The following is a 19976-nucleotide window of genomic DNA, read 5'->3' as shown; positions in this document are numbered from 1 at the left end:
GATGTAAGGATTGTGTATCTAGTGGTAAACATCAAGATTGTTATGATCTTGTCCATTACACTTTTAAACCATGTGGACATAGTGGGAAAGTTCCCTGTAACAAATCATCAACTAAAATAGAGTGCAACCATCCATGTCCATCAAAACTGAAGTGTGGTCATCCGTGTAGGGGCACTTGTTCTGGGTGTCTTTATGGACTTGTTCACCAGCCTTGTCATGAGAAATGCAATCAATACCTACCTTGTGGACATAGGTGTACTGGATACTGTTCTACTCCATGTTTACCCTGTAAAAATCCTTGCCAGTACAAATGTATTCACGGGTCGTGTAAGACGAGACATAAAGAAAGTTTCTGTGGTCAGCCGTGCTATCGATGTCAAAACACTTGCATGAAAGAGTGTGATTGTCAACAGTTATCTGATTTCAAAATGTGCTGTGAGCCATGGAAGAAAGAACCTTGCTCAGGGCGATGCAACAAGCAGCTTAAAGTTTACCAATCTGGGCAAAAAGGACGAAAAGGTAAAACCTGTACCCACCCTTGTAGCGGAATTTGTGGTGAAAAGTGTGTCTGTTCCATTTGTGAAAAGATTCAACAAATTAAAAGGCCCACCCAAGCCGCTCGGAATAGGCAAACCAATATCGTATCTGGCGATCTTATTTTGAAGCTTCCATTATGCAATCATGTATTTCGTCTCAATGAACTTGATGACTATGTTGCTCAAAATTCTTCTGGTGGTCGATACATCTACTGTCCAGTTTGTCCCAAACCTTTGCTCAACTGTCTGCGTTATGAGAATATAAACTTGCAACAATTTCAGCAAAGGGAAAAGGAAAAAAGGGAATTAATCGAAAGAAGCTCTATCACATTACAAAACAAACGTCAAATTGAAGAGTTTAAAAACTTTTTAAGCAAATTTGAAGATTACAAATATTTCAAAGACAAACTTGATGTCACACCTGAGTTTCATACCAAAGCAGAATTTCTCTGTGTCTGCTTTAAAATTAAATTTATCTACATCCTGTGTCTTATGAATTTTGAAGATCAGCTTGGCGAAGAACTATTGGTCAGATCTGATTTCATTCAAGTAATCAACCAATCAGCCTGGTTTACCAAACAAATGGAGTATGAGCTAGAACAAGAGATACTGAGACGGCTTAAACTGTACGTGTTATCTGCGCTAGAAAATTATTGCTCCGAGCAGGACTTTGGTGATATCATGCATCAATGGGTTAAAGTTAAAGAAGATTTAAACGTCGCTCCAGTACAGACTGAGGTCCAGGAACTTGCCCATCAAGCAATTGTATCACTTTTTGAGGAGTTGGACAAAGTCTTAGGACGACGCCGGTCCCAATTCCTGCATCTCAAAGAAAACTATTTCAAAATAGTGACAGCCTTGAAATCAAAAACAGAAGACGTAAGTTAGTGTTATTATATTTTAAGAAATGTTAATAGTGAACTGTTTCAAAATAGATTTAGGTATTTTCATATTGTGTCTGCATGCTAATGATGTCTATAATGGAGAATTTATCCCTCAAAAGCTACGGTCAGCGTGCTTTTTCAGTGCACGGACCAAAGGCTTGGAACTCACACCCAATTGATCTCAGACAGACAACATGCTGCTTTACATTCAAGAAGAACATTAAGACCTACCTGTTTGATACTTTTTTAGATTAGTTTAACTTTTTAGCTCTCGTGTTTATGTTTGTAATGTTATCACAGCGCCTTGAGCCTACATTTGTTTGTTAACAGCGCTTTATAATTTATATTTTTCTCCTTGACTGATAACTATAAATAGCTAGCTATTTGTGTTATTCGCTGCAAACAATATACTATGATATAGGAAGTGTTGATGGGAAGTATTTCAGCAAGCATTTAATAACTCCTTGTGCTCTTTAGCACTGAAAATCGGATTTCTAAGCTCTATTCCTTAAAGCACAAACTAGTTTTTAATATTTACTTGACGACAACGCTCTTTGAAAAATTCTATTTTTTTGACAATGTTTATAAAAGAAAATGTATCGTGAAAAGCTTCAAATTAAAAACGTGTGTACTTCATAACAACGTCTCGTAAATACAAAAACAGACCAAAAAAATCCCTAAATGACATTCTAAAATTTGCCAAATCTTGCTCAACACAATGAGACTCTGTGTATTTTTAGGGTTGTTAGATCTTGTCCTTAGTTAATTTTTCACTTAAACATCGCACTAGAATATTGGTTGCTTACTTTTACTGTCTACAGACTTTGTCAGACATCATGTGTCCACACATTAAGATTGCAAGCTCAGGAAGAAATACTCCGTTTCTTCATCTAGACCCTTACTTCAGGTAATTAAGTAATTAATCAGGTAATTTGTTTCCTCAAATAGGTGAATTACTTTATAAATATTGTTCACCATGTAATTATTTGACATTTTCTGTTCTAATTAATTTAATACTTTAAAAAAAAGTTCCCCCTTCTCAAAAGACCTGGTCACGTGTCCAGCGCAACGACCTTTACTTTTGCCCAACTAATGTCAGATACCCTTTAGAGCTGGGGGAGGGATGACACAGGCATTCATCTCATTTTATGGGTTAGTCAACAACCACAAAGAGGAGCGAATTAACCAATGGGCAGAGCCATGTACAAAGAAATGACCATGCCTAACAAACTGGACAGTATTAACTTTCTTCCCCGCTAAGAGCAATCTATAATCTTTCAAATAATAACAGGACGCACACCTCTGTTAAGTGGTCATATTAACAAAATAAATTCCACACAACTTCCCCTTTGTAGACACTGTGCCCACCCTTATGAAACCGTAAACCATATCCTCTTTGAATGCCCCTTCCTAATCCACCTTAGGCAGACCCTACTTCCACTACATCCCAACATAACCAACACCCAGTGCTGAACAACTGAAGAGAACAGCACACTATTCTTCCTTGGCACAGTCTGCAAAAGAGCTGACAGCTCAGCAGCAAAAAGCTAGCTAGAAGAAGAAGAAGAAGATTGGGTTAATCTATGGTCACTTTGCGACTTCATGCTACAAATAACTTTCTTTATTTTCATGTTGTTGTTTTTCATCGACAGAAACACGAGTATCTTGGAATGGACCAAAAAAGACATCATGGAACAAAGCGCAAGTGAGATAGAGACTTTTCCAGAGCACTTTACTAGACAATACTTCTATCAGGACAGGTCAGGTACTCAAGAAACTAATATGGGCGCTACAGGACATAGCAAACATCAGACAAAGTTGGCTTATCAAGGAACTGAAACGGACATCAATAGTAACAGCTCAAGTCAGACTAGATCTAGTATGCAAGGGGTTAAAATGAAAACAGAGCAGCACGGAACCCATAAGAAAAGCCCTACAGGCCATTCAAAACCAAGGTACGAGTAATGCTATGGTGCAAAATAGTCACGTGATAGTCCGAGGCCAATCGTTATAAAAGATTTAGTATGGAAGGGGTTAAAATGAAAACAGAGCAACACGGAACCCATGGGAAAAACCCAACAGGCCAATCAAAACCAAGGTACGAGTAATGTTATGGTGCCAAATAGTCACGTGATAGTTCGTGACCAAGGCCTGAGCACTAACCTACAACATCGCAACTTGTGGGCAGTGCAGACCAACAGCTCGTTGCCACGTCACAGGTCTGTAAGACGAAATTTAGGGGGGTGGGGGTAGAAGGGGCTAGTGCTCCGGGGATGTCACGACCCACAAAAGAGATTTTAGCAAAGCCATAAACAACTTTTCGTCGAAAAAAAACTCGCTAAGTTCCATTCGTTTACTCGATAATTTAGTTTTTAACAAATTGTATGTGATTTTAACTTCCTACATTATTTGTTGAAAAAAAAATAATTTTTTTTTTGTTGGCAATACATTTTTTTGAAATAATTGTTTCTTTTAATTGGATGATATTAAATGGGTCTCCGCTCCTCCGTTGCCCCCAGGGCCTTCAGCACTTGAAAATACGGGCCAAGTTGAGGGTTAACGCTAGCAACTAACGGAGTTTCAGCGTAAGCCCGTTAACAGCTTTCATAAGGTGCAATGTCTCACAACTATATGTATTAATATGTAATAATCTACTTCTGTAAAGAATGGAAGGAGATATGGAGACATGTGGGGGTGGGCGAGAATATAATTATAATATAAGGCACATGCATAAAATAAACAATGTCATGGAGACCATACTATTGACTAATCACATTTGCTAACTACTAAAAAAAATTACTTTGTGCTAGAAGCGAAAGTGCATAACGATCTGATGTGACAGTGATATAAAGTGCACAAGAATTATCGAGTATCCTGTAGTATACATCACTTATCAACACTTTCTATATTCTGTACACCAGAAACCCTAACGAAAAAAAACTTACTAAGTAAAAGTTGTGCATCTCCAATTAATGAATTTGAATGCGACCTGCTTATATATGTATGTATAAGACATCTTCCCTAGTGCTATTAGAGCATGGAATGGGTTGCCTGAGCTAGCCAGGAAAACCAGTGACTTGGCAGAATTTAGGTCATTGGTTAATATGCATGACTGAATACATGAGGCGTAGGACGTAATCATCTTCTTTTTTGAAGTAACGTCTGTATTGTATAAGATAAGATAAGAAATATGCATCGCTAAATAAGGGATATGTCATAGATAGAAAAGGAAACAATAATTAAGAAAACAAAAGAATAGTTGTCACGTGGAATGGAGAATGGACGGTCGACAAATCTGGTGTGGTGCCCCAACTGTCCAACAGACTAAGAGATAGGTGAAGGTGGTGTCACATTGTTCTTGTTACTCCTCACTTCCCCCTGAACTCGCAGTGGGATTATTTCAAGATGTCTCCGAAACTGTTCTGAAATATATTATTAATATTATATTACGTATTACTGATTCAAAATATCACGTGACTTGTTATTAATAGTTTTAATTTGCAATATTTTTTTTTAAGTATCGTAAATAATAAGCAGAAAATAGAAATGTCATCACAAGCAAAGACACAAGTCACACCCCAGACAATGACATCACAAGCAAAGACACAAGTCACACCCCAGACAACGACATCACAAGCAAAGACACAAGTCACACCCCAGACAATGACATCACAAGCAAAGACACAAGTCACACCCCAGACAATGACATCACAAGCAAAGACACAAGTCACACCCCAGACAACGATATCACAAGCAAAGACACAAGTCACACCCCAGACAATGACATCACAAGCAAAGACACAAGTCACACCCCAGACAATGACATCACAAGCAAAGACACAAGTCACACCCCAGACAACGACATCACAAGCAAAGACACAAGTCACACCCCAGACAACGACATCACAAGCAAAGACACAAGTCACACCCCAGACAACGACATCACAAGCAAAGACACAAGTCACACCCCAGACAACGACATCACAAGCAAAGACACAAGTCACACCCCAGACAACGACATCACAAGCAAAGACACAAGTCACACCCCAGACAACGACATCACAAGCAAAGACACAAGTCACACCCCAGACAATGACATCACAAGCAAAGACACAAGTCACACCCCAGACAATGACATCACAAGCAAAGACACAAGTCACACCCCAGACAACGATATCACAAGCAAAGACACAAGTCACACCCCAGACAATGACATCACAAGCAAAGACACAAGTCACACCCCAGACAATGACATCACAAGCAAAGACACAAGTCACACCCCAGACAACGACATCACAAGCAAAGACACAAGTCACACCCCAGACAACGACATCACAAGCAAAGACACAAGTCACACCCCAGACAACGACATCACAAGCAAAGACACAAGTCACACCCCAGACAACGACATCACAAGCAAAGACACAAGTCACACCCCAGACAATGACATCACAAGCAAAGACACAAGTCACACCCCAGACAATGACATCACAAGCAAAGACACAAGTCACACCCCAGACAACGACATCACAAGCAAAGACACAAGTCACACCCCAGACAACGACATCACAAGCAAAGACACAAGTCACACCCCAGACAACGACATCACAAGCAAAGACACAAGTCACACCCCAGACAACGACATCACAAGCAAAGACACAAGTCACACCCCAGACAACGACATCACAAGCAAAGACACAAGTCACACCCCAGACAACGACATCACAAGCAAAGACACAAGTCACACCCCAGACAACGACATCACAAGCAAAGACACAAGTCACACCCCAGACAACGACATCACAAGCAAAGACACAAGTCACACCCCAGACAACGACATCACAAGCAAAGACACAAGTCACACCCCAGACAACGGCATCACAAGCAAAGACACAAGTCACACCCCAGACAACGGCATCACAAGCAAAGACACAAGTCACACCCCAGACAACGGCATCACAAGCAAAGACACAAGTCACACCCCAGACAACGGCATCACAAGCAAAGACACAAGTCACACCCCAGACAACGGCATCACAAGCAAAGACACAAGTCACACCCCAGACAACGACATCACAAGCAAAGACACAAGTCACACCCCAGACAACGACATCACAAGCAAAGACACAAGTCACACCCCAGACAACGACATCACAAGCAAAGACACAAGTCACACCCCAGACAACGACATCACAAGCAAAGACACAAGTCACACCCCAGACAACGACATCACAAGCAAAGACACAAGTCACACCCCAGACAACGACATCACAAGCAAAGACACAAGTCACACCCCAGACAACGACATCACAAGCAAAGACACAAGTCACACCCCAGACAACGGCATCACAAGCAAAGACACAAGTCACACCCCAGACAACGGCATCACAAGCAAAGACACAAGTCACACCCCAGACAACGACATCACAAGCAAAGACACAAGTCACACCCCAGACAACGACATCACAAGCAAAGACACAAGTCACACCCCAGACAACGACATCACAAGCAAAGACACAAGTCACACCCCAGACAACGACATCACAAGCAAAGACACAAGTCACACCCCAGACAACGACATCACAAGCAAAGACACAAGTCACACCCCAGACAACGACATCACAAGCAAAGACACAAGTCACACCCCAGACAACGACATCACAAGCAAAGACACAAGTCACACCCCAGACAACGACATCACAAGCAAAGACACAAGTCACACCCCAGACAACGACATCACAAGCAAAGACACAAGTCACACCCCAGACAACGGCATCACAAGCAAAGACACAAGTCACACCCCAGACAACGGCATCACAAGCAAAGACACAAGTCACACCCCAGACAACGACATCACAAGCAAAGACACAAGTCACACCCCAGACAACGACATCACAAGCAAAGACACAAGTCACACCCCAGACAACGGCATCACAAGCAAAGACACAAGTCACACCCCAGACAACGACATCACAAGCAAAGACACAAGTCACACCCCAGACAACGGCATCACAAGCAAAGACACAAGTCACACCCCAGACAACGACATCACAAGCAAAGACACAAGTCACACCCCAGACAACGGCATCACAAGCAAAGACACAAGTCACACCCCAGACAACGGCATCACAAGCAAAGACACAAGTCACACCCCAGACAACGACATCACAAGCAAAGACACAAGTCACACCCCAGACAACGGCATCACAAGCAAAGACACAAGTCACACCCCAGACAACGGCATCACAAGCAAAGACACAAGTCACACCCCAGACAACGGCATCACAAGCAAAGACACAAGTCACACCCCAGACAACGACATCACAAGCAAAGACACAAGTCACACCCCAGACAACGACATCACAAGCAAAGACACAAGTCACACCCCAGACAACGACATCACAAGCAAAGACACAAGTCACACCCCAGACAACGACATCACAAGCAAAGACACAAGTCACACCCCAGACAACGACATCACAAGCAAAGACACAAGTCACACCCCAGACAACGACATCACAAGCAAAGACACAAGTCACACCCCAGACAACGACATCACAAGCAAAGACACAAGTCACACCCCAGACAACGGCATCACAAGCAAAGACACAAGTCACACCCCAGACAACGACATCACAAGCAAAGACACAAGTCACACCCCAGACAACGACATCACAAGCAAAGACACAAGTCACACCCCAGACAACGACATCACAAGCAAAGACACAAGTCACACCCCAGACAACGGCATCACAAGCAAAGACACAAGTCACACCCCAGACAACGACATCACAAGCAAAGACACAAGTCACACCCCAGACAACGACATCACAAGCAAAGACACAAGTCACACCCCAGACAACGACATCACAAGCAAAGACACAAGTCACACCCCAGACAACGACATCACAAGCAAAGACACAAGTCACACCCCAGACAACGACATCACAAGCAAAGACACAAGTCACACCCCAGACAACGACATCACAAGCAAAGACACAAGTCACACCCCAGACAACGGCATCACAAGCAAAGACACAAGTCACACCCCAGACAACGACATCACAAGCAAAGACACAAGTCACACCCCAGACAACGACATCACAAGCAAAGACACAAGTCACACCCCAGACAACGACATCACAAGCAAAGACACAAGTCACACCCCAGACAACGACATCACAAGCAAAGACACAAGTCACACCCCAGACAACGGCATCACAAGCAAAGACACAAGTCACACCCCAGACAACGGCATCACAAGCAAAGACACAAGTCACACCCCAGACAACGGCATCACAAGCAAAGACACAAGTCACACCCCAGACAACGACATCACAAGCAAAGACACAAGTCACACCCCAGACAACGACATCACAAGCAAAGACACAAGTCACACCCCAGACAACGACATCACAAGCAAAGACACAAGTCACACCCCAGACAACGGCATCACAAGCAAAGACACAAGTCACACCCCAGACAACGGCATCACAAGCAAAGACACAAGTCACACCCCAGACAACGGCATCACAAGCAAAGACACAAGTCACACCCCAGACAACGACATCACAAGCAAAGACACAAGTCACACCCCAGACAACGACATCACAAGCAAAGACACAAGTCACACCCCAGACAACGACATCACAAGCAAAGACACAAGTCACACCCCAGACAACGGCATCACAAGCAAAGACACAAGTCACACCCCAGACAACGGCATCACAAGCAAAGACACAAGTCACACCCCAGACAACGGCATCACAAGCAAAGACACAAGTCACACCCCAGACAACGACATCACAAGCAAAGACACAAGTCACACCCCAGACAACGACATCACAAGCAAAGACACAAGTCACACCCCAGACAACGGCATCACAAGCAAAGACACAAGTCACACCCCAGACAACGACATCACAAGCAAAGACACAAGTCACACCCCAGACAACGACATCACAAGCAAAGACACAAGTCACACCCCAGACAACGACATCACAAGCAAAGACACAAGTCACACCCCAGACAACGGCATCACAAGCAAAGACACAAGTCACACCCCAGACAACGGCATCACAAGCAAAGACACAAGTCACACCCCAGACAACGGCATCACAAGCAAAGACACAAGTCACACCCCAGACAACGGCATCACAAGCAAAGACACAAGTCACACCCCAGACAACGACATCACAAGCAAAGACACAAGTCACACCCCAGACAACGACATCACAAGCAAAGACACAAGTCACACCCCAGACAACGACATCACAAGCAAAGACACAAGTCACACCCCCGACTGCTACAAGTATGAAAAGTGACCAAGGCGCCAGGTATTTTTAACAAAATCTGTTATTGAGAACAAAATCTGTTATTGAGATAGCTATTCATCCATCACAGTGGCGCTACAGCCCACGGAGGGTCCTGGCCTGTTTTAGCACACGTCTCCATTCTGATCTGTCCTGTGCTTTGCTTCTCCATGCCAGGACATTTAGCTGTTGTAGATCTGTCTCTACGTCATCAAGCCACCCTACTCGTGGTCTGCCTTTGGGGCGCCTGTCTTTTTGAGTTTTTGACGGTGAACAATCTTTGTTCCTCTGTTCTCTGGCATTCTTTCAAGGTGGCCTATCCAACGTAACCTGTTTCTTTGTTATTTCAGTCACTATGGAGGGGTCTTAATATAGTTGATATATTTCTTGGTCGGTACGAATTCTCCATCCGGCTTTCTCGTGTGTGGCACCATGGATTTTTCTGAGGATTTTTCTTTCCCAAGTATTTAGCAGATTTTCTGCAGTTTTGTCAGCGTCCAGTTTTCACTGGCGTATATGACCACAGGTCTGATGATGTTTTTTTTACATTGTTTTCTTAGATATAAGTTTGCTTGTAAGTTTGTGTTGTGTGTTATAGAAAGCTGTGTTGTCTGCCGCTAGTCGTGCCTATACTGCTGGCATGTTCAACTTCCTGGTGGCGAGTCGGATGTTTGATCCGCGATTTCCTTCCGCCTGTCTCCATACGGCTCCCTCTTCCCACATAGGACCTACTCCAACACACATACGTTCCTAGTTACACTTCCATCCTGGCTCTCTATTCGATGTTCTCCCTCTTCTATTTATCTACCATGACCTCCCAAATCTTATTTATACATTCACGTTTCTAATACGAAATGCTTAGCTGTTTGTCATTGCATAAATATATGTGAGTGTATTGTTTCATGTATATGCGCGCATATATATTCATATATATAGATATATATATATATATATTAGTTATTCTTGTTTGAATAATATGTTCGGTTATCTTTCAGTGGTGCTAAAAGGGAGACGCCCATGAAGGACTCTCCGCCTTTAGAAGCTTCCGGTGACAGCAGTGAACAAGACACATTCAATAAAAGGTAACGAGACATTTTTATAAAACCAAGCCTAACTTGGCACTGGCGGATAACTCTGGCGGATCTTGCTAAACGATTTTTAAATATACTTGATGATTGTCTCCCTTTATAAACGGCCTGTACCTCACCAACCAATATCAACCGAGCTAGTTATCGTCTTCTTCAGTCCCTATCCTTTATACCAGGGATTCTCAACCTGTGGATCGCGACCCCCTTGGGGGTCGATTAACGATTTGCCAGGGGTCGCCAAAGACCATCGAAAAAATGGATTGTTTTTGTCTATTCTTCTATTGCTGTGTGTATTTGCGGGGGGGGGGGGGGGGGGGGGTCACGGCAGAGTGAGGGATTGTAAAAAGGGGTCGCCAAGCATAAAAGGTTGAGAACCGCTGCTTTATACAGTGTTTCACGTAATACCTTTGGTTCGGATTTCTAGCTGTAAAAAAAAAGACAATGAAAATATATTTTCGTGGGTTCAGACTCAGTTTTATTGCGTCTGTGTTTTTAAACCTTTATCTGTATATTTGAAATCAAAAAGCAATGTTCGCAAACATAAAAAGGGATAAGACTGTCAACCTTACTGTCGTGGTCTTTACGTTGGGACCTGTTCGCAGTGTAACACTGAGCGATACGATAGATAAAAGTTGGACAACTGGGACAAATGTTTCATCTGAAAGGACTTGGCCAAATGTCATGGAGATGACGTAATTAAACGTGTCATTAGGGCCGGCCTTAGGCATGGGCAAACTAGGCAGTCGCCTAGGACATCCAATTGGAGAGGGGCCTCGCACAGGACTCAAAGAAATTAGAGATAAAATTGCGAAACTTGGATTAGATCTCAAACATAGTAGAGCACTAGGTCTCTATATTTACTGATACAATTCAAATATTACTACGGACAAGGCGATATATGAATTTCAGTTATTTGTTGATTTAGATATACACGGGCAGGTGTTTAATAAATTGCGTAATTTTATTTTTTCGCTGCTTCTTTTTATTTTTTTTTTTTGTTACTTCATTTGGGGCCACCATATTCACTTCGCCTAGGGCCTCTACTTATCCAAGACATAATGTATTAGAAAGAATGAAGTATATCCAGACATGCACAGTTAGTGACAAGATAGACACTATACAACTGAATGGGCAACAACTGTAGCAAGAAGCCCAACGCTCGACTGTTGGACTGTGACTTTAACTTTAAGCTTAATAATGACAAGACAGAACAAATAATCTTTTATTTTACACGTTGATATCTCTACGTTTTCAATAACACATCTCCGCTGAGCTGCATCGGATTAACAGACTTATATTTTGGTCGAGAAAAAAAAAAAAGGGGGGGGGAAGGGAGACAATCCAATAAATTTTTTTCTTCTCTGCCATTTGTTATTGTTTTAAATGCTCCAACTTTTGTTTGTTCTATTTATACGGATATGATCCGCTTTAAAAGCCAAAAAAAAATACTTTACCTAAGCTGTTCTTTAAAGCACTTAATGGGAGGGAGGGGCACATTATTTACACTGTCCTCCTCCAAAATTTTTCAAAATAAAAAAAAAAAGATTGACTTTTTCACACGGTCATCCCCATATGGGACATGTGCACTGCCCAGCTTAGTCATTGAACAGTAATCTAATTATTTGACTGCTAGCTGCTAGAACAGCGGTTCTCAACCTTTTAAGCTCGGCGACCCCTTTTTTACAAATCCCCCACTCTGCCGCGACCCCCACCCACACAGCAATAAAAGAAATAGACAAAAACAATCCATATTTTTGATGGCCTTAGGCGACCCCTGGCTAATCGTCGATCGACCCCTAAGGGGTCGCGATTCATAGGTTGAGAACCCCTGTGCTAGAATAAGGAATGAACTGCCTACTAGTTTAAGTCTAAATACTTCACTGCTGACATTGATTTTATATACCTGCATGTATTCCTTTCAGGAAAGACAAAAAGTCAAAGACAGAGAAAAGAATGGAGAAGAGAAGAAAGAGAACTTAAAGGGGAAATCACTCTCAAGTCACAACATAGAAGACTGACAACTCATTCTTCATTTCTTGAAGATAACATGAACATTTGCTGCATTGACAATTACCGTTTTTGTTTGATCATTGTATTATTTAGATTTTTGTTTTCAATATTTCTTTTATTAATAGTTCTTTTTTTATCTTTTCAATTTTAAGCTATTTTCTTTTTTTTTTTACTCCAAAGTATTATGGACCTTAGTGGTAAAGCGCTTGACTTCCTAACCAGGGATCATGGGTTCAAATCCTGGTAAAGTGGGATTTTTAATTTCAGAATCTTAAGGGTGCCTCTGACTCTAAGCTTGTTGTGTCATTGTGCTGGCCACATGACACCCTAGTTAACTGTGGGTCACAGAAACAGATGACCTTTATATATCTGCCCTAAGGTCGCTTTATTCTAGTATAAACATTGCCACGTAACCCTCTCTGTTTTATTTTGACACACAGAGAGTGTTATAGAATTTTCTTCAGAACCATAAAAATCTATTTATTCCATCGTTTTTGTTTTACAGCTAAATTTTTTGATTCAATATTATAATGCAATAGATACATTGAAAGTTACAGATATTGATCTTCTTTGTCTTTGAGCTTAATTGTTAAAAGACATTTTAAAACTCTTTTTCTCAATAAATCTTTGTAAATATGTAATAATAATCAATGATTTCGCCTCCCTTATTTAAAATTTGTAATTATTATATAAAAATGTTACGGTGTACATAAATGATAAGTATAAGGGCTTAGCAAATTCAATGCAGGCCTGTACTTATAATCTTGTAGACAAATCTAGATAAGAGTCTAACTTCATACAACAATTTCTTATTTCATATGCTAGGACAAATTCGTACAAGTGCTCCTTCTTTCCTATTTGAGCATGGAATGGGTTGCCTGGATCAGCCAGGAAATTAGGATAACAGGATAACAATGTTACACATCTGGTGGCCTTTTGAGTAATTTCTACTCCTCCCACCCCATCTCTTCAGAGTGCGACAGTTTGTTACTTATTTATTATTTCATTCATTCATGTCTATTTTTTTGTACTTAAAAGTTGTATTGAAATAAACACACCAGCTAATAACAATATTTTACTTACGCTGCATCGATCAAGATACATTAAGGGGAAAAAAATCTTTTTTGTAGTAACGCTAGCTAGCTTTGTCCGCTAAATAGTTTGTCTTGCTTTGGGCACATCTGCAAGACTGCAACACGTGACTTGTAATAAGAATGTACTTTGGTGAATTCACGGCCCAGAGGCTGTCTCGTGTATGTTAATTTTAAAGCATAGCTTTTTGTTTATGTTACATTTGCATGTTGCTATGCATAAACAAAGATACACATATGTCCATTATAAATAAATGATTTTAAACTGGAATTGTAATATTTATTTATTGTTGTTATAAATATATTTTTAAAAGGGTATAGTTTTTATTAATTTAACAGATTGAGGCCTTGTCTGTTTTTTTTTTGTTATAATCGTATCATTGATGAATATATTTAATGATGTATTTTTATTGTTTGCAATTATTCTTTATGATATGGCTTTAACATTTCATGAATATTTATTATAAATTTAATCATTTGTCAAAGGTTATGAGTGCATTGCTAATATATATCTCTTATTTGTTGAAATATTATTACCAAATTTGTTTGAATAATCTGTTCACTGCAACGGTGTTAAGGTCTTTCATATTAAACAATTACTTCACTTTTTAATATTTCCAACATTTCATTGTCCTACTTAAGTTAAGCTTGCAAGCAGGACAAGGTCAAGGCTAGTCGCAAGAATGTGACGTCACGTGATCGAAAGATCAGGTCCACGTGCATGAGTCAGGCTAGGTGACAAAAAGGCGGGAAACCAGAAGGTGAAGGCTGAAGACAGGAAGGTTATAGAAGTTACGGGGACGAGATTATAACCAATATAGTTGACGTTTTTGGATTCAGTTGTAGACAGTCGGAGTCCAGAGTTAGGACTCAGAGAGTCCATTTTTCTATTTGTTGAAATATTGGTTTAAAGTTAAAGAGAGTAATGGAGAAAGGTGGTCGACAAATCTTGCATTGTGCCCCAACGGTTCAACAGACTAAGGGAAAGGCTTCGTAAGGCCGGCCCTGAAACGACGTACATAATACTTAGTTCAATTTGATAAATGAGGAAAATGCATGGTTAGCTTTTTTGGATTTCAAAGTTTATTATCAAAAAGAGTCTTTAGCTCTTTTGTTTATTAATCTCTTCTTAAGAAGAAATCTGTCTTCAAAATCGAGTCACTCTTATTTAGTAACATTTTATTTACGTAAATATGTTACGCACTACCTTAATAAAAGCACTAAATAGCACATGTATCGGTTCAGTAACGTTGTTTTTTTGCCGGAATGCCCTCTTCTAGCTATAAAATGCTCTAATGTCATGCGTCTCAAATAGCCACTAAACAACTGTCCAACTTCTGGGCTTTACAAGTGGCTCAGAAACTTAAGCATCAGAAACCAGAACTAATACAACTGATCAGCAGACTCAATAGCCCAGCTTTTATATTAGAAACAAGTTCCATGACTAATTGGGATTATCTGCCTGAAAAAAAATACATCTTTAAAATGTTTGTTATTAGTGATTTTAGAGTACGCCAAAGCTTTTATTGCCAACTCTGCAAAGAATGGACTGAAAGAAGAAAATCTGAATTCTTTCAAAATGTGATAAAATATTTCCATAGTCTGTATACCTTGTTAAAAATTGCCTATAAACAAAACTACTTTTATAGAATTAGATGGCACTGATCAAGTCAAGCAAACCATTACACCTGGTTAAAGTCTAATTTCGCTTGTAACAAAAATGTCCAATTCTTTTAAATGAATATATTTTGCCGCTATTGTGGAAAGTGGAATACACTAAAGGCATTATGATCATAAAATCATTGCCAAGTGTCTTATATAACTTTATGCTGTGTTAACTTTAGGATTGATGCATTTCGTGTATGTTGCGTGCTTGAATGATTTTTTAGTCTTTCCTGGGTATATTTCTTTATATTTAGGAAAATACACATTTGCCCATCAAAAACTCATTTCCAGGTCTGGGAATACGCGAATACATTTTGGCATGTAGGCATCTCTGGAAAAGCAATAGAGCAGACGACAGCAATTAGTTGGATGTTTCAAGTTTTTTTTTTACCGAAACAAACTTTTGAATGCAAATACTCCATTAAAACAGACATACTTGATATATTTTATACAAAAAGTAAAAATGTGTCCATTTCTCTTTTTGTTGCTGCACTCATCGCCAAGGTTTTGTTAGCAGTCTCGTTTCATCAAGACTCAAATGTAGAACATAAGACAGAATAGGGGTAGTTACTTTTTTTGTTTTTCGATAAGAGTTAGTCCCCTTTGATACATTATTTAAGTCTATGTTAACTGTATGCAATTGCCACTTCCTCTTGAGCCTTTGAGCTGACCAGTGTACATTATTATGAACTAAATCTCCATAATGTTTATATAATAGTTTTGTTGTTGGGCACTGACTGTATTACTCAAGAGGAGTGTGCCACTGTTGTGGGAATGAGTTTTTCAATAACGAGCAAAGTAGACTTTTTTTATTTGTTAGAAATAAGTTGGTTTATGTAAATATTATGTCTACTTAGTCTCTTGTGAGGCGCGGTGGCTGAGCGGTAAAGCGGTTCGAATCCTGGGATTTTTTATTTCGAATCCTCGGGCGCCTCTGAGCCCACCCAGCTCTAATGGGTACCTGACGTTAGTTGTAGGTAGTATAATTAGGGACCACGGAGTAACACTGGACTAACTTGCCAGTACAGCAGAAATCACTGGTCTTATGACCTAATCATAATACAAGGTCACAGAAGTCACAGGTCACAGAAGTCAACTAAAAATGCCACAGTTCGAATATTTTTTTTACCATATATTTTACATTCTCATTTATTGTGTTGTGGAGAGAAGTTCTGAAGGGCTGGTTAGACCTGCATCGCGAGCCGGTTCTTGCCCGCGGGCCGTATTTTGGGCATCACTGTCTTAACCAATTGGCCAACGTAAGAATCCACCTTCCCCAAAATCATAAATAAAATCAATTCCTAACTTTATATAAATTGTACGACAGCGCATAAACCTATCCTATCCTGTCCACGAGTTTCTTAGCTTCTTTTAATTTGTATGATCTGGACAATGTGATACTGGACATCAATAGACGTGTAGATTGAATCAAAAATCATAACCAAGTACAATACATTTAAAATATACTTTTTAAAAAACGCTTATATTAAGTGTAATTGTATTAATTCGTTTGGATCAGTCATGTCATCAAATTTGTAATAGACCTAAACTAAAAATAATAGATCTGTGCGATTAGAAATATTTGTACGAAATGTTTTGTCTTAGCTTGGAAACTTGGAATCACTCAATGGAAACGTCGGACTACACCATGGGAACGTCGGAACACGCAATGGAAACTTGAGATCACACAATGGGAACTTGAGATCACACAATGGGAACTTGAGATGACACAATGGGAACTTGAGATCACACAATGGGAACTTGAGATCACTCAATGGGAACTTGAGATGACATAGTCTCAGAAGCAGACGGCTTTCAAAGTTTCAAGAGAAAGCGAATAGCAATGTCTAAAAAAACGAACTAAACCTTAGCAGACCAGGTGGGCATTTTAATTTCTATACTTATTCTGGCCCTCCTCAAGACTAAATACAGTCAACTAAGCAACATACGAAAGTAGTTTACAACCTACAATATAAAGACTATGTGTATATCTACGTTCAATCTGATCTGGAATAGCAAGTTCTAATTGAGGACTTTTGGGAAAGTTATCTCAACTTGAAAATACGAACGTACAAACAGAGAGCTACATGTGTTTATCTCAAGCCTATCTCTATACACTAAAAAAACTCTCATCTGTTCGGGTCATTTAAGCCTCTCTATTATAGCTAAATGTACGAGTTATTCTCCTGACACTAGATCTAAATATTCTCCAGGTCTGTAGTAAACTTCTGTTTAGGTATTGGCTCAATTAGTGCAAACGACCTTGTGCTGCTCATGACGCAGGTTGTTCTGGTTAGACATAATGTACACCAAACAAGTTTTGAAACTGCAAGCAAATGTTTCCTTTTTTATTGCGTAAAAACTTCCATGTATGAGACGTGTGTAATATTCTTTTTAAATCTAAAGAACGTTTTTTTTTTGGGTCGTATGTAAACTTGGAACTGTCTGTATTATCAATGACGCAAGTTGGATATGTTCAAAGACTGCTGGTTTAAACATAAATCAGAGTTTTTTTCCCTTTTCAGGAGATATTTGCAGTTATGAATAGGCTTTGACCGTGGTACATTTAGATTCCCACACAGTATATAGCGTAATCACTGTTTGAGCTGTAGCTAATACAAAACCAGTCACTAGTAAACCTGTAAATCTTCAATGAATCAAGTTTCTTTAAGAACACTCTTTAAAATCTAGTGTATCGGCCTAAATAGAGATGTCTGTTGAAAAAGAGTGTGTAAAAGATTCATTTATATCCTTTCCCACTTGTTTTTTTTTTCTCTCGTAGTCGCAGGCAGTGGCAAACCAATCATGGTGCAAAGGGCTTTATTGCGCCAGATCCCACAAGCAATAGTGGCCAATGGGAGCCCTTTTAAGAAAATTTTTTAAAAAATGTTGAGCTTAGAAATTTAAATAATATAGATTATAGATTCTTAAATATTTATTTAACCTTGGTATTGTGGATAAATTATATCTCGGACATAAATACTGTAGGACTAAAAAGAACGAATGGACTAAACGATGTAAAACTCTTGCTACACTAGTTATGTATGTTGAGCCCCTGAGGGGGGTCCACCATTATATTCTTGAACCAAGACCAGCGGGTACCTTGCTATCAGTCTATCTCTGCGTTCCGTGTCCAACTTTCACAACCATGCCATTACGTATATCAAAGTGTGTAAAAGAACTAAGCTACATTAAGTATTGTATTTCTCGATGAAGCTGATCTACCTTGCAAACAACTATGTGGAGCTCTTTCAGGGTTGTGGTTTGTGAGAAAGTGCCTCTCGCAGAGTCGAATTTCACGAAAAGTCTATTTTTACAATACCTCTATTCAAGTCACTTCTTCATAGAGGCACCTGGGTGGGTAGCTGATCTTAAAAACGACTCGTATCTTCTTATCTTCTATAATACAGACGTTGCTTTAAAAAAAAATCATTACGTCCTACGCGTCATGCATCTAGTCATGCATGTTAACCAGTGACTTAAATTCTGCCAAGTCACTGGTTTTCTTGCCTGGCTCAGGCAACCCATTGCATGCTCTAATAGCACTAGGAAAGAAGGAGCATTTGTACAAATGTGTCCTAGCATATGGGACGAGGATTGTACCTTTATCTTTGTGTCTTTCTGAGTATTTTATTAGATTTTGTATTTGAAGATTATGGTTCAGAGTTTTACTTTTGAGTCTTCTGTCCAGAAGGCTTTCTAAATTCAGTACTTTACTAAAGGTGCTACTCTAGTCAAATGTGAATATTTGTGTTTGAATCTTACTGCTCTATTTTGTGTCTGTTCCAGTTTCTTAATGTTTTCTTGAGCTGAGGAGTCCCAAACAGAGGAACTCCATAGACTTTGATCCATAGATCCAGACCTTGAGAAACTCTATAGTAAAAGTTTTCCTCTAGTATATGTTAGAACCCTTAAATTATGAACATCTTTTCCTATTTATGTAATTTTCGGTGACACGTCAAATTAGCGCCGACAAAATAGCGCCGTCAAAATAGTGTGAAATTTCCCGACAAAATAGTGCAAGACAAATAGCTCGGACCTATATATGATGTCTACAGAGACGTCAATTGATCAGTTAGGCCAGGTTCACTTCTAACTTCACATTCACTTTCACCTATGCCTTGGTCTGCTGGACCTTCGGGGCACCACACAGGATCTGTCAACCTTATTTCTACATTCTTCTCAGTCATTTGCCTTTGATAGAATTTCATTCTGATATTCGTTCTGAAAATATTGAAACCTGCCTTTTTACCTCCCTGGGTGGACCACTTCTGATAGAATTTAATACCGATATTCTTCTGAAAATAATGAAACCTGCTTCGGGGGCCGATTTTGAGTTTGTGTTTCCACACAAACTGTCTTTGTAACCATTTTTTTTTAACATTTGTTT

General features: G+C 39.9%; 1 protein-coding gene across 1 annotated transcript; it reads left to right on the top strand.

Moving 5' to 3' along the window:
* Positions 1-428: 428 nt before the first annotated feature.
* On the top strand, positions 429-12794 carry LOC106052895 (myb-like protein A). The gene is made up of 6 exons (XM_056034391.1): positions 429-1415; positions 2242-2327; positions 3073-3284; positions 4955-9756; positions 10728-10814; positions 12743-12794. Exons 1-4 carry the CDS (start codon positions 429-431, stop codon positions 9742-9744), a joined length of 6075 nt encoding a protein of 2024 aa, XP_055890366.1. The 3' UTR covers positions 9745-9756; positions 10728-10814; positions 12743-12794.
* Positions 12795-19976: the final 7182 nt, after the last annotated feature.

The sequence above is a fragment of the Biomphalaria glabrata genome, chromosome 7, assembly GCF_947242115.1.
Source record: "Biomphalaria glabrata chromosome 7, xgBioGlab47.1, whole genome shotgun sequence".
Lineage (NCBI taxonomy): Eukaryota > Metazoa > Mollusca > Gastropoda > Planorbidae > Biomphalaria > Biomphalaria glabrata.
This window is presented reverse-complemented; position numbering and strand designations above follow the sequence as displayed.

Coding starts and splice junctions, on each gene's coding strand:
- LOC106052895 (XM_056034391.1), top strand. CDS start 429: ATGTGCTGTGAGCCATGGAAGAAAGAACCTTGCTCAGGGCGATGCAAC. Junction 1,416..2,241: donor TGAAATCAAAAACAGAAGAC/GTAAGTTAGTGT, acceptor TACTGTCTACAG/ACTTTGTCAGACATCATGTG. Junction 3,285..4,954: donor CATCAATAGTAACAGCTCAA/GTCAGACTAGAT, acceptor GTAAATAATAAG/CAGAAAATAGAAATGTCATC.